Source organism: Rhinolophus hipposideros (genome assembly GCF_964194185.1).
Source record: "Rhinolophus hipposideros genome assembly, chromosome: 26".
Classification (NCBI taxonomy): domain Eukaryota; kingdom Metazoa; phylum Chordata; class Mammalia; order Chiroptera; family Rhinolophidae; genus Rhinolophus; species Rhinolophus hipposideros.
This window is the reverse complement of record NC_138072.1, coordinates 2,635,212-2,650,329: the sequence shown is the minus strand read 5'-3', so window position 1 is coordinate 2,650,329 and position 15,118 is coordinate 2,635,212. Positions and strand designations below refer to the sequence as shown.

Genomic DNA, 15,118 nt, shown 5'->3' with positions numbered 1-15,118 from the left:
GCCTTATTTAGACTCATTCCCAGTCTGAAAGAATATTATGTGTGTAGAACTGATTTTGCAGCATTGCCCCTCAGAATGAAAACTGATGTCACAATCTGCAGTGAAATATACTTAATAGTGAAACGTGATATGGGAGGTTTTTAACATTTTAGTAACACTCTGATTTGCTTTTTAATTACCTAGTCATCTAATTGTCATTTGTTTTGGGCTACTGATGTACTAACCATTGAAATAGCTAATAAGTTCATTTCCATAGTATGTGTTATAGTCAAGATTAACCTAAAGGCATTAGTTTTTCCTGAAAACTAATTTAGACTTTGGTATATCGAGCGCATATGAGATAGTAGGTATAATCTTTTGCTAAATGTGAAGGTGGGATATCAGTGGGCTTCCCGGTATTGTTTTTCATTTCAGCCTGCCCTCAACTGTTCACAGGGGTAAACATTGACAGACACTTGTTTTGGAATTATCTGAAGTACGGTTTCTCTATATTTAGTAACAAAAAATCAAAATCAGTTAAACTTCCCAAACTGTCAAGTTTCTAGATAAAGTGCATTAAAGTACATACGAGGGTATGTGTACATAAATGTTGATATCTGTTACTAACTTTATAGCTTAAAGAAGCACTCAGAAAATCTTGTGAAAACTTGTTTAAATACAATACTTCCTGTTGGTGTTTTATAAACATTATTAAATAGGAAACCAATTGCATTTTTGGTTTTGAAAAATAATTTTTATTAATGAATCTTTCTGAATCTTACGAAACAAAGAACTTTGTTCTTAAATGAGCATATTGCTAGGATACTTTTCTAGCAAATGCAGAAGAGAAGAATGGACATGTTGCAGTTATTCTAATGGTTGTTCTCTTATGCAGGATGGCCTACTCTCTCCCAGCTACTCCATCGGCACTCAGCTTTTGCCTGGCCTTCCTGTAATGTTTTCTTCTGCAAAGTTTAGTTTCATTCATTCAGAGCAGAGTGCAAGTGTGGCTCTTAACTTATAATATAAATATTTATGAAAACTTTGTACTTAAATCCATTTATTTTAACTTTTAGAAAGTTAAGTAATATTTCAAATCCCCAAGATGGTTCAATATTTATTTTTAAGGAATTCTATAGTGAAACCTCTGTTGGAAGAAGAATTGTCTTTTAATGAACCTAATTACCTTCAGGTTTCTAGACTATTGTTTTCTGGCTTTTCCTAAAATGAAATTTTCCTAAAATGAAATGATTTTATATAGATGTTCATTGTTTGAAATAGTTGGACATCACAAAGAGGTAGTATTATAAGGGCCTCGCTAACTTTAGATACAATAGGGAGAAATTTAAGCTATGAGATCAGAGAAAATTTGTGGAATTGTTTCACTGTGGAAAATCATAGGCTTTTTAGTTGGTAATAGGGAGATAAAAGTAGGCATTTTTCTGAATTAGGGCTTTTTGCTTGTCAGATTCTAGTCTTAAGGTATTTTTAGTTCTTATAATCCTTATTTTTAATTTTTTATACAGCACTTTAAGAAGCAAAAGAGGCTAATTCCTGAAAGAACCGTTTGGAAGTACTTTGTCCAGCTGTGCAGTGCCTTGGAACACATGCATTCTCGACGGGTCATGCACAGAGGTAAGGGTGTCCTGAGCTGTGGTCGGTAAGGGTCGCTTCAGCGATGGCTTAGGCCCGTAAGACCACACACGGCTCCCAACCCCTGCATACTATCGTGCTGTCTCAGGTACTTGTTTCCGAAGCATAGTTTTACTGGAAGGATGAGGCTTTAGGTAAAGCCCTACTCTTGGCTTTAACTAAGAATGAGAATTAGTTGTTTTTCTGCTTAACTCTTCTGAGCTTCTTGCTGATTTAGTTGGTAAAGAAAAGAAATAGATGCAGGAAAGCAATTGAATATGCATGAGGAAGAGGTTTGTTGTTTTTTTTTTTTTAAATGAACAGTGTATATTATGGCTTCTTAGATTTTTAACTTTCAGCATTAACTTTTAATATGTTCTTGATTTTCTGTCAAATGGTTGGGCATAACGTGTGAAGGTGCATTACTAAGGAATTGATCTCTTGATTTTGGGGCATGAAAAATAATATTTAAGCAGTTAAGATTTCTAAGGTCATCTAAGTAAATGATTATATGTATATAGAGTTATGATTTTATATTTTATGTAAATATATCAATAAATCACTAGTAAGATGTTTTATTTAAAATTGACATAAAAAGGGCACAGATTTAGTTTGTGCTTTGAATTTTACAAGAGTTTATTTGGAAATGGAAAACACAGTGTTTTAAATGAACATTATTAGTGATCTTTATTATGCTGCTTGATGATTATCAGAGGACTGAGAACATAGAAATATTAGGATACATGAAAATTACTCAAAGTGATTGGTTCAAAATTCAAACTTTCATTTTTAAGATACATTTTCAATTCTGCCATGAAAAGTGGTTTTTAATCCCTTGAAATGCCTGTGCTGACATCCTCTTTCTGCTGATGCCTTCATTTATTCCCAGATATAAAACCAGCGAATGTATTCATCACAGCCACTGGGGTGGTAAAGCTCGGAGATCTAGGGCTGGGACGGTTTTTCAGCTCCAAAACCACAGCTGCACATTCCTTAGGTAAGAGACAAAATGGAAGTGTGTTCCAATATCTCCCCGTCCCCTCCACCGTGGTTACCAATCATATCCTAAATCATATGCTAGCTCTTATATCCTAAATAAAAGTATTCGTAAAATGTCATCAGGTCTTGAGCAGGTATCACAACTCTCTAGTAGGAGTCATGTATCCATTCCCATGACACTTGGGCACTTCCGTTCATTTGTCCTCAGGCAGGTACTTGGTAAAAGGAAATGCTAATGAACAAACGCAGTTTTACTGTTGCCATGGAATCCCTCTTTTATTTTACATTTAATAATGTTAAGATAATATGATGAATACACCATATCTAGGAAGAAGACTTCCCTTGACCGTTTAAAAATACTATAGTAGTTTGTAAATGTTCATTAAAATATCATATGTGGCTGTGATTACTGCAGAGTGGAAAACCTGAATATGATCTGTGGCTAATGAGGAAAATATTTCCCTAAATGATAAAGTAGAAGATGTCTATAGCTGATATATTCTAGAACTAGTAATATTCCAGTGTCCTTTATACCTAAAATAGAACTGAATGTAGCGATTACAACATTATATTAATGGAAAGTGGTCTAGTTTAGAAACAATAGAAATTACTAAGAAGAAGTAATTTTTATATTGAATAATTTAAAGGGAGTGAAAGAGTTTCTTTTAAAACTCTTCAAATCACATTTCTCCTTGTAAATGTTAAGACTTAAGACAAAAATATTGAAACCAGAATAAAGTAAGAAATAAAATAAAAATAAGTTGCCTTTAACTTAATGGTGCCCTATCTTTGGTGTCATAATTTCATTGAAAACTATTGATTTTTTTTTTAGATAAAATAGTTTTTAAATGTGGAATAAAATATTCACATTTATTTCAAATGGCTGGATCAGGAATAAGTGAGTTACACTAAATACCCAAGTAGTAAAATCAGCTTCTGAATTAGTTGACTTGACTTTTTAAAATTTTTCTGGCTTTGTTTCTAAGGTTCTGTGTGGCCTTGAACCTGTCATTTAATTTTTCTGTATCTAGAGCAGTATGTGGCACGTAAGTAGGCACCCAGTCAGTATTTGCTGAATGACAGAATGTTGGATCCTAGTTTAAGGAGTGATGGAAAGATAATATGTTCCCTTTTCACGGTTTCAATTTTGTTAAGCACATCAAGAAAATAAAATTCCAACTGATGCTGAGTAATACAGGTTTTTGTTTGTTTGTTTAAATTGAAAGCCTACTGTATTCCAAGCACTGTATAGGAGCTTAGAATACAATTAATACCGTTTTGTTTTTCTTTTCTTTTTAACCTCACATTTATTTTTCCAGAGCTTTACATTTCTTTTCCACAAGAAATGCACAAATTTGCATAGCATTTTAATAAAGTTTTATTTGGAAGTTACAACTCTTAGGGCGCAAATGGTGGAGTTTTGTGAAGAAAACCTTAGGTTATCCAGACCAGTCTTTACATTTATCACTAGTGAAGGGAATGTGTTTTCACTTTGTTACCCACCTGAATGGAATGTCTTAACAGCATTGTGTCATTAAGTTACTGAGAAATGCTAGCGTACGACCACACACACACACATCTACACATACCCGTGCTCACACACACACACACACACACACACACGTGTGTGTTGTTAAAACGCTACTTTGCAGACTGGCGCTCCGATCATGCCATAGTCGCTTGGCCCTCTGGATCCCCCATATTCTCTGAAACCCGGATCTCAACAGTTTTGGAAATGGACTTCAGCTTGTCTGCCATTGCCTTGTACAAAGGCTCTCAATAGGATTTATAAAGATGTGTGCATTTCCCAGTTTGGGGACATGTCAGTCCAAGTGTTCTGATATAGAGAATAAATTTTAATAGATTTAATAATTCATTCAGAACTCCCGATAGCAGGTTTTGTCTAAATCAGTTCCCTTTCATGTAGTTGTGTGTGTGTGTGTGTGTGTGTGTGTGTGTTGTATAATAAACGAAGATATACATAATTACAGGAAATTCTAAGATACCTGTGTCCAGTCAGTAAGCAAGTAGCAATGAGACGTCGTCTTTCATGAATGACTCAATAGAGAATTTCGTTCACAATTTTCGTATTCCATATTATTCATATCCTTGAAATAAGAAAATTTATTTTATTCCTGCTGCCCTCTCTCTGAAGTGAAGATTTTGATATTTATAGAGCCATTAGCCTCGTCTTCTTTGGGGTAACCTCGCCCAGTGCTGTCTGCCGTTGTCACTTTCTCTGTCCTGGTCTCTGGCTCCTTTGCTCCCAGAGTGCCTCTGGGTGGGTACTCCCCAGCCCTGAGCAGAGCACAGCCATGTGAGCTCAGGAGCCCATAAAACAGAAGGCTTATCACTGCCTGTCATCTCTCATCTAGATGGTTCCTTGGTTTTTGTCCTCCTCCCCGTTTGTATGTGAATTTATTATGTTAAGTCAGGTCTTCATTTAGTGCTTTTGTTTTGGGGCGTGGCCAGGGAGACTAATGGTAGGATGGTACAGGTCCCAGTGGGTTTTGCCCTGCTTTCCTATTGTTTGTCAGCCTTACAGATGTACCAGATGTTAGAAAATGTGTCACGTGTGGTCTGTATCTCTGCCTTTTGTGGTGAGAACACGTCTCCCTTGAATCCAGTTTCCTGACGGTCGAGCTCAGTGGCTTTCACAGTTCGTGACAGTGAGCCCAGCAACACTGTGACCCTGTGGGCAGCAACCGGTAACTGAACCCCAAGTTTCAGGCAGCTGTGTCTGCTGCTATGCCTGCAGTGCCTTCTGATACGGTCTGCTCTGTTTCATTTTACGCAAAACAATGGTAGTTGCAGTCCGCTGAGTTGATTTCCCAACTTCCTTATTGGTTCTGCCCTGCAGTCTGGAAAGCATCTTCAGTGTTTACAGTACTTTCATGCTGTTCTTTTACTTCACGACAGAGCCCCAGTTTTCTCCCTCCTTTTCCACACGCTCCTGACTTGCTGTCTGGTCAGTTCAGTCAGTCAGACCTAAATTAGTCATTTCCTGGGCTCCCTGTGCTTCCGGAGCTGGACAAAAACATGCATGCTTGTTCCGTTCAGTCTGCAAATCATTCAGCTTCCCCCATTACTTAGAGATGCATGTGGGTGTGGAGATGAGCTGTTCCCATTCCAGAATACAGAGACGGAAGCAGAGAGGTAAACGGGCCCCGTAGCTGGAGGTCGTGCGTGGACTTGTGGCTTCTGAGGCCGGCGTTCTGGCTGCACCGGCGTTCTCACCGGCGGGCACAAGGGTTCCTTTCTCTCCACGTCCTTGCCAACATTTTTTCTTTCCCTTTTTTTTTGGTCTTTTTGATGACAGCCATCCTGACAGCTGTGAGGTGGTAGCTCCCTGTGGGTTTGATCTGCAATTCCCTAATGATTAGTGACGTTGAGCATCTTTTCATGTGCTTGTTGGCCATCTTTATGCCCTCTTTGGAGAAATGTCTATTCAGGTCCCCTACCATTTTTTATTTCATTTAATGCATTCTTTATATGTTTTGGATATTAACCCCTTATCAGAGAAATCATTTGTCTCCCACATCTTCTCCCATTCAGTAGGTTAGCTTTTCATTTTGTTGATGGTTTCCTTTCCTGTGCAAGAGCTTTTCAGTTTGATATAGTCCCATTTCTTTATTTTTTGCTTTTGTTGCTCTTGCCTGAGGAGACAGATTCAAAGAATATTGCTAGGACCAATGTCAGAAAGCTTACTGCCTATGTTTTCTTCCACGAGTTTTATGGTTTCAGGTCTTACATTCAAGTCTTTGATCCATTTTGACTGTATTCTTGTATATGGTGTAAAAAAGCAGTCGAGATGAATTCTTTTGCATGTATCTGTCCAGTTTTTCCCCAACACTGTTCATTGAAGAGACTGTCTTCCCCACAGTGTATTCTTGCCTCCTTTGTTGTAGATTAACTGACCCTATGCATAGGCTATTTCTGGATTCTATTCTGTTCCGTTGAAGTACGGGCCTGTTTTTGTGCTGGTGCCCATACTGGCTTTGTAATACCAGTAGGTCCTCGAATAATGTCATTTCATGGTACTGTTGATGAAATGCCGTAGGAACTTAACTCTTGTTTATATCAGTCAGCCTGTGGTAAATTGGTTTCATTATACGTTTTGCTTAAAATCCCAGAACCTGTTGACAGCATTAAGTGAGGACTTTCTGTCGTTTGAATTAGGGAGCGTGGTGCCTCCAGCTTTGTTCTTTCTCAAGATCGCTTTGACTACTTGGGGTCTTCTGTGGTTGCATGCAAGTCTTAGGATTGTTACAGTTCTGTGATGATTGCCTTTGCTATTTTGATAGGAATTGCATTGAATCTGTAGATTGCTTTGGGTAGTATAGTCATTTTGACAATATTTATTCTTCTAATCCACGAGCACAGGGTATCCTTCCATTTATTTGTGTTGGCTTCAGTTTTTTCCATTAGTGTCTTATACTTTTCAGAGTTCACGTCTTTCACTTCCTTACTTATATGTATTCCTAGGTATTTTATTCTTTTGGATGCACTTGGAAATGGGATTGTTTTCTTAATTTTTCTTTCTGATATTTAGTTATTATTAGTATATAGAAATGCAGTAAAGTTCTATATATTAATTTTGTATCCTGCAAATTTAATGAATTCATGTTAGTTCTAGAAAGTTTATGGTAGAGTCTGCAGGGTTTTCTCTACATAGTATCATGTCACCTACAATAAGTGACAGTTTTACTCTTTCCAATTTGGATGTCTTTTATATTTTTTTCTTTTCTGATTGCTGTGACTAGGACTTCTAATACTGTGAATAAAAAGTGGCAAAAGTGGGCACCCTTCTCTTGTTCCTGATATTAGAGGAAAAGCTGTCGGCTTTTTTCCTTGAGTATGATGTTAGCTGTGGGTTTGTCATATATGGCCTTTATTATGCTGAGTTATGTTTTCTTTATACCCACTTTGTTGAGTTTTTGTCATAAATGGCGTTGTTTTGTCAAATGCTGTTTTTGCATCCATTGAGATAATTACATGACTTTTATCCTTTGTTTTGTTAATGTAATGTATCAAGTTGATTGATTTGCAGATGTTAAAACGTCATTGTCACACTGGAATAAATGTCATTTAATATGGTTATATTTTTTTAATGTATTTTTGAATTCGATTTTTAAAAAATATTTTGTTGAGGATTTTTGCATCTATGTTCTTCAGGGAGAGTGGCCTGTATATTATTATTATTATTTTTAAGTGTCCTTGTCTGGTTTTGGTATCAGGGTAATGCTGGCCTCATAGACTGAGTTTGGAAGTGTGCATTTATCTCTAATTTTTTGTAATAGCTTGAGGGCAGTTATTAACTCTGTATGGTTCACTAGAATTCACCTGCGAAGCCATCTGGACCTGATCTGTTATTTGTTGGCAGTTTTTTTGATTACTGATTCAATTTCATTACTATTCAGATTTTCTAGTACTTCAGGACTCAGTGTTGGAAGATTTTATGTTGCTAAGAATTTATCCATTTCTTCTAGACTGTCCAATTTGTTGGAGTATAATTATTCACTGTAATCCTTTGTATTTCTGTGGTATCGGTTGTAATTTCTCCTCTTATTTCTGACTTGATTTATTTGGGTCCTCTTTTTTTCTTGACAAGTCTGGCTAAAGGTTTATTGATTTTGTTTTTCTTTTTTAAAGACCAGCTCTTAGTTTCTTTGACCTTTTCTATTTTTGTGTCTCTATTTCATTTATTTCTGCTCTGATCTTTATAATTGCCTTTCTTCTACCTACTTCGGGCCTTGTTTGTTCTTTCTTTGTTTAGTTCCTTTAGATTTCTTATTTGAGATTTTTCTTGTTTCTTGAGGTAGATCTGTATTGCTATAACTTCCCTTTTAGAACTGCTTTTGCTACTTCCCAAAGATTTTGCAATGTTGTGTTTCCGTTTTCATTTGTCTCAAGGTGTATTTTGATTTCCTCTTTGAGGTCTGATTGACCCATTAGTTGTTTAATAGCATATTGTTTAGTCTCCACGTATTTGTTATTTTCTTCTTGTTATTTCCAAGTTTCTTCTTGTAATTGAGTTCTAGTTTCATACCACTGTCGTTGGTGAAGATGCTTGATATGGTTTCAGTCTTTTTAAACTTATTGAGAATTGTTTTGTTTCCTACCTTGTGCTCTATCCTGGAGAATGTTTCACGTGCACTTGAAAAGGATATGTATTCTGATGCTTTAGGATGGAATGTTCCATATATACCAGTGAAGTCTATCTGGTCTATTGCGTTGTTCATTGCCACTGTTTCCTTATTGATTTTCTGTCTGAATGATCTATCCATTAATGTAAGTGGGGTGTTAAAGTCCCTTACTATTGTTGTATTGCTGGCTGTTGCCCCTTTTATTTCTATTAATATTTGCTGTTTTCATTTAGGACCTCCTACGTTGGGTACACACGTACTTACAAATGTTACATCCTCTCATTGGATGGACCCCGTCATTGCATTGTGATGGACATTTATTTTCCAACATCACACTTGGCATAATACAGATTTTGTAAACAAGTCCTTTTCTGTCATTACTGTTAGTTTATTAGCAGTTCTATTTTTTAAAAATGTACTTAATTTTCAAGAGACTTCTTAGTACCGGTCCTGCTTCTGAGTGGCTTACGCCATCATAGCCTAGAATATAGGAGGAAATACAAAGTGACTTTAACAGATCTTAATTAGAAAAGTTAATCTGCTATAAAATCTTACCACATATATAACCCAAAGATGTAAATAAGTAATTGTAAATAAGTAATTGAGGGGTAGTTATCTGCTATTACAGCAAATCTCTTTGCACCCAAATTGCATTTGTTGTATATAAGGAAGTATTTCCTGTTGGCTGCTTGCTCTAGTGAAAGGGGAAAACCACAAAAACGAATGAGAACAGTTAGATTAATAATGTTCCAATGTGGCATTTTACTTGCTTTGATAGTATCCCCAGAAGAGGGGAGATGGAGAATTTTCTTTTTGCATGTACAGTGTGAATTTGGTTATTATATGTGTTTGGACGTGCTGAAGATAGAATTGATTTTTTAAAACAGCTAACTAGAATGCTCTAATACTGATCCGTGTGTTAAACAAATACTTAACACTCCTTGCTGGTATGTGTGTGGGGTTCTGTTGTTGTTGCTGAAGGATGAACTCCTCCCTGCCTTTCACAATGAGACAAAGCCTTCTCCGATTTTGTGATGCTGCCAGCAGAGTAAATGCATGGCCATCGTTCAAACCAGCATCAGAATTTGCACACTGGAGTCTCCTGAGTGTACAATTCATGTTCCCCACACTATTTCCAAGTGCGATATAGCCTCTGATTTCAACTTGGAAAATTAGTGTTCTTGTAGCAGGCATTAAAGCAGTTTCATTCTGGGTGCCAAGTGCCACCTGTGGTCACATGCTTGCTTTCCCACACCTTCCCCAGCACCTCTCTGTGGCTCTTTCTTCAGCGGTCAACACGGTTTGGAGCTGCAAAGGGAGCGTATGTTCAGGCTATGCTGGAGGTTCTTTCCCCACTTCATTTTTCACTTGCAGCCCTTTCTTGACTTAAACAGTTGCTCTGGGAAGAAGCTATTACCTGGTTTTAAACTGCACATTTAACCTCTCCACCTGCACAACAAGAATTTATTAAAAACAACCAGAGTAGCTGTAGGACAGCCTACTTTTCACGGGTGGTCCATTGAACCCCATCAAAACCAGACCCGAATTCCTGACTTTTCATGCTCTAACTTTTAGGAGATCTCTCTGCTGCTTAATTTGGAAAGATATAGATTTTTTTCCAGTCACATTTTACAGTGGTCAGTTTTCATGAAATAACTGTGTAAATGCAAGGGACAGAACTACTTGGGGTGAATTCCAGGTCCGCACTTTACTGTTTTGTGATCATTCCAAATTACCTGACCTCCCAATGCCTCCTCTGTAAAAAATGGTAATAGTTGTAACATGTCGTGAAGCTATCCCATAATATTCCACACGTCACTAGCCCATGAGCCCAGGAGGTCAAGGACTCATCCTGTTCATGCCTGGCTCCAGCATCTAACACAGTGAGGTGTCATTGAGTAGACTCCTGAGCAGCGTTGGTTAGAAGCTCAGCAAGGTAATCCATGAGTGCGTCTCACACAGTGCCTGGAACAAAGCGCCAATGACAGTAACATTTTCTGGGTTTTCCCCCCTTGGCATTAGTGAAACCTCTTCAGTATTATCAGTTACACTTAAAAGATGACCAATTTTATTTCATAAATGCCTTTTGCAGAAGAAATATTGATCTACCACTCAGCCATTCTGTATTGACCCCAGGTAATACTCCTTCAATTAAATAAGTATGGCCTCTCCCAGTTAGGTCTGCCAGGGTCATTTCCAGGCTGACTCTAGTTTGAAGGAAAGGATGAGAATTAATCCCTAGTCCCTGAGTTGAGTATATCTTCTTTTGAATCAAACCAAGGTATAAGATGACTCCGTGTCCTTTTAATTTTCCCAACAAGGAATGTTAAATGCTTTCTTTTCTTCAGTTTGCTCTTATTCAAGAGAAAGAAGCAACATTTCTAAACTGAATTTACTTGTTTGTACTCTCTGACTTAAAACACATCATTCAACCATCCTAGGTAATAGTTTAAAAAAGGAATATATTACTTTTATCCATTCCACTTTCCATATGGATTTTTCTAGGGTTTTTATGAATGTTGTAGAATTTTAGAGCAAAAGGGGTCTCAGAAAGCATCTCCTGTTTCTCATCCTTGCTTCTCACAGATGAGAAAAAGGGATAAAAAGAGAAGTTGAGGCTAGTTAGTTAGTGGCAAAGCTGAAATATGAACAGATTTCTGACCTTTGACTGATTTTTGCCCTGCCTCTCTTGTTTAAAAAAAAACAGCAAACAAAAAAATAGCAACCCCAATCTAAACCACATAAAAAGACCTTCAGTGGTTCTGTTTTTTTCTCATTCAAATGTTTGCCGAAATTTCAGTGCTAAATTTTAAGCTAAACTGTTGAGAAAATTCTATATGTAACTTGTAAACTTTTCTCATATACTAGAATAATTCCATGAAACTTTTTTATATTTGAATGACTGTCTAGAATTTTCAGTTGTTAGCAGTTTTCCTTTAATATTAGCCTTTCTCCTTTTCTATGACGTTCTCATCGATTTCTGACTTTTACTCATGTCAGGAGGTTAAAATGACACAGGTGTCTGCTATGGTGAAATATGTCCCCGTTTTACCTACAACTGTAAATTCTCACGACACTGGTGGATTCTGCTGCCCGCACTCGCCACGCTCCTCGGTCCACAGTGAGTGGCCTGATCGTTTTAATGTCTAATCACATCTCCACAACGCGCCCTTTTCATGTACAGCTGTTAAAAGAAGTCTCAACGTTCTGGAGGCCATAGTAACTAATAGACACAGTTGTCATGGATTTCAAAAAGGGTTTTTAGCAAATAAATATACTGAATTCATTAAGTTAGAAATGTGGGAAACGCATCACTGCATTTGAGTGCCTTTCAGGTTTTCCTGAGCACTTAAACTTTTCGGTTGCTCTGCTAGGTGGAGGTAAGGGTGAGTTCTCTGTGTGTGTGTGTGTGTGTGTGTGTGTGTGTGTGTGTGTGTGTGTCTCAGTTTCCCTGCCAGCATCAGAAAGCGAAGGTGCCCTTTAGGGCGCGTGTGAGACGGAGGCAGTGGGACCTCCCTCTTCTGCCTGTGCTCAGCAGTTAGTTGTGAATTTATCTGACGAATAATGGTAGTGCAGGGTACAAACTTTCTCCTCTTCTTATATAATGACTCTTTTGGAAATGTGCCATCAAAGAAGTCGGTGGCACACTTAGGTTTACACTTTATGTAGATTCACGATGCAGGTAAACATGCATATTCAGTATAAAGACTCTTGTTACTTCCAATAGGAACAATAATTAGTGTCTACGGAACTTTTTGAAACGACCTCCAGTGCCTCATTGGCATAGGCTTTTTCCTACATTCATTTTTCTTTTTTCCATTTTAGGTTTAGTTTAGTGGAAATCCTAATCATTCTTTTTCTCTCTGTGAGTTCAGTTTCTGTTGCAGTGAAGGTGTTATGCTGGGGCTAATCCCTGTAAAGTGCTAGCATTTGTTCTTCTTTTTCCCTGTCATCAATCTTTCACGCTCGTGTCAAACCCCTAATGTGCCCCAGCTTTCCCAGAGCTCCTGGTTAAAATCACGCTTGCTGTTGGTCAGCTCTGACCCTTGAAGCCTCAGTGTTCTGGGCGCCCCCTGTGGATTCTGGAAGCCTCTCTGCTCATCCCTCACTGCCAGTCCCAAGCTTTATGCAGGAGCCAGCAGCCTGCGCTCAGCCCGGTTAAGGGCCGCGTACCTGCCACCCTTCCCGGAATGCAGGCAGTGTGTCAGTATTTCCAATAATCCAAGTCGGTTGTGCACACTACAGCTGACTGGGTGGAACCCTCAAAGCCGGATAGCCTTTGGTTTTACCCAATAACAAGACCAGTTCTTTAAACTATTTCTAAAAGTTTCCTGGCTTTTCTGACCCGGACAGAAATCGGCAAATATGCTGGTTTGTCTTCAGAGTAAATGCTGCCATTCAATAAGTTATTTCTTAAAGTTTGTCTCATTTATTTCGTACCCAAAGAGTTTGTATTTTATTTAAATTTCTCTTCTGTTTGCATGTTCTTTTCACTTTTCTTCGCCTTCATAAATCCTGCTTTCATCCATTCTGACCAGGACTATGCGTTGTTAGTAAAAACGGATTCCCGTATAGATAGGGTTCCTTGTGAATACATGGTTCTGATGTTTTCACTGTTAGCACGCAGTTTCCGCACATGACTACTGGGTTGGAACTTTATTTCTTTGGAAAACTGACTCCTGCCTTTGAGGATGATGCTATGTTTGTTGCCGTGACTCTTCTTGTGTCTCCTAAACACCCGCATTCAGTATCGTGAATTATAGTCTTGTTAAAAATGACAGTGACTATCTGGGGCGTTCTTGAAAATTAATAGAAAAAGGAGAATGTGAGTAGCAGTGTATTTTTGGTAGCTCTTTTCGAGCAATTAGAATCCCTAAATGTTGTTCTCAAACTTTGATTTTCTATTTGGCAGAAAAGCCTTAGGCTCGTGATGGTGAAATAGCTATCTAAGTTTGAAATTTAATTATATTCACTTTGAAAGTCACTTAAATGTTTTTGCTCTTCAAAATAGGAAGCCTTTGTTTATTTTTAAGTGTTTAATAAATATTTATTATATTAGCATTTATTATGTTAGTGTTTTCTAAAACAGTCATAAGAAAGAGAAGAAAGTATTAGCACATCAAACAAACAAAACCAAAAATTGTCCAGAGAATCCCATCTCTAAGATGGTCTCAGTAGGAGTAATCATTCAGATAGTTTCAGCGATGTCAGAGACTTTTCACATGTTATTTTATAACCTTTGACGTACACAAATCTGTTATATTCTTTCTAAAGTAGGAGTAAGTAAGGTAGTGAAACTTATCTATTACACAGTTTTGAATTTTAAGAGCTGCACTGTGTCCTAAGGGATGTTTCTATAAAAGTTAGTATAATTTATTTATGCTTAGTCTACTAAGTTGTTATATATTACCATTTATACTTAAATAAATTACTATATTATTGTGCTTACTTCTTTGGGATATGCAGTCATATTCTTTTTAGATAAAGAAGTAGAGTCAATGTGAATCACTTAACTAGGTTTCCTTGTTAGAATTCCCTTCGTTCCTCTTTAGTTATGTCCCCTCCACTCTCCCTGGCTCCATCAAAAGGCAATAAATTGAGGCTTGAGCCTCCGCCCCCTTTTTAGTTGGGAAAGATGTTAATGAGCTGTTTGAGAGTCAGGAAGTAAAGAGGAAATTTAAAAGTTTTGAGTATTCTGAAAAACAGTTTTCTGATCGTAATGAATTATTTCCGGGGACATTTTGAATCCAGAAATTTGCATGTAATTCCTTACTTCAGCCGCATCTTCATTTTTACGCTCCTCTGGTTTGACTTGGTTTGTTCTTTGCAGTGGGTACACCTTATTACATGTCTCCAGAGAGAATACATGAAAATGGGTACAACTTCAAATCTGACATCTGGTCTCTTGGCTGTCTACTGTATGAGGTAGGTAATGTTGATAATTCCATATATGGATGTATTTCTATTCACTGTGATACATTTCCCTTATTATAGTATACACATATTTCGTCCTAGGTGATGTTTAAGAATTAATGTTTTAAATATGAAGAGTTAATTCAATGGCTTAGTAACTGCTTTTATAGTGGAATTTAGTACCTGTACATTCTTACTCATTTACTTCCTTCGATATATTTTTAAAGTGTTTCCTTTTGATGAGAATTTTATTTTAAAAATGTTTTTATTGTTAATATGATCTATTTCAGCATATCTTATTTATAAAAATGTATATTTGAACATCTCTGAAAAAACTTTCTTATTCATGCATTGTAGGAGAGGTATAACGGAATGGGTTTAAAACATGAAGCACAATAAATATCTTTATCACTTTTTTTCCACTTTACGTAGAATAATTGGACTTTAAG

General features: G+C 37.2%; 1 protein-coding gene across 2 annotated transcripts in view; it reads left to right on the top strand.

The window, feature by feature from the left end:
- Window positions 1-15,118, top strand: part of NEK7 (NIMA related kinase 7) — a 103,038-nt gene that overhangs the window by 67,109 nt on the left and 20,811 nt on the right. For both annotated transcript variants that reach the window (XM_081039340.1, XM_081039339.1), the window contains exons 6-8: window positions 1,506-1,614; window positions 2,501-2,608; window positions 14,587-14,681. In XM_081039340.1, coding sequence (XP_080895466.1) covers window positions 1,506-1,614; window positions 2,501-2,608; window positions 14,587-14,681 — 312 coding nt within the window. The remainder of the gene's footprint in view (window positions 1-1,505; window positions 1,615-2,500; window positions 2,609-14,586; window positions 14,682-15,118) is intronic.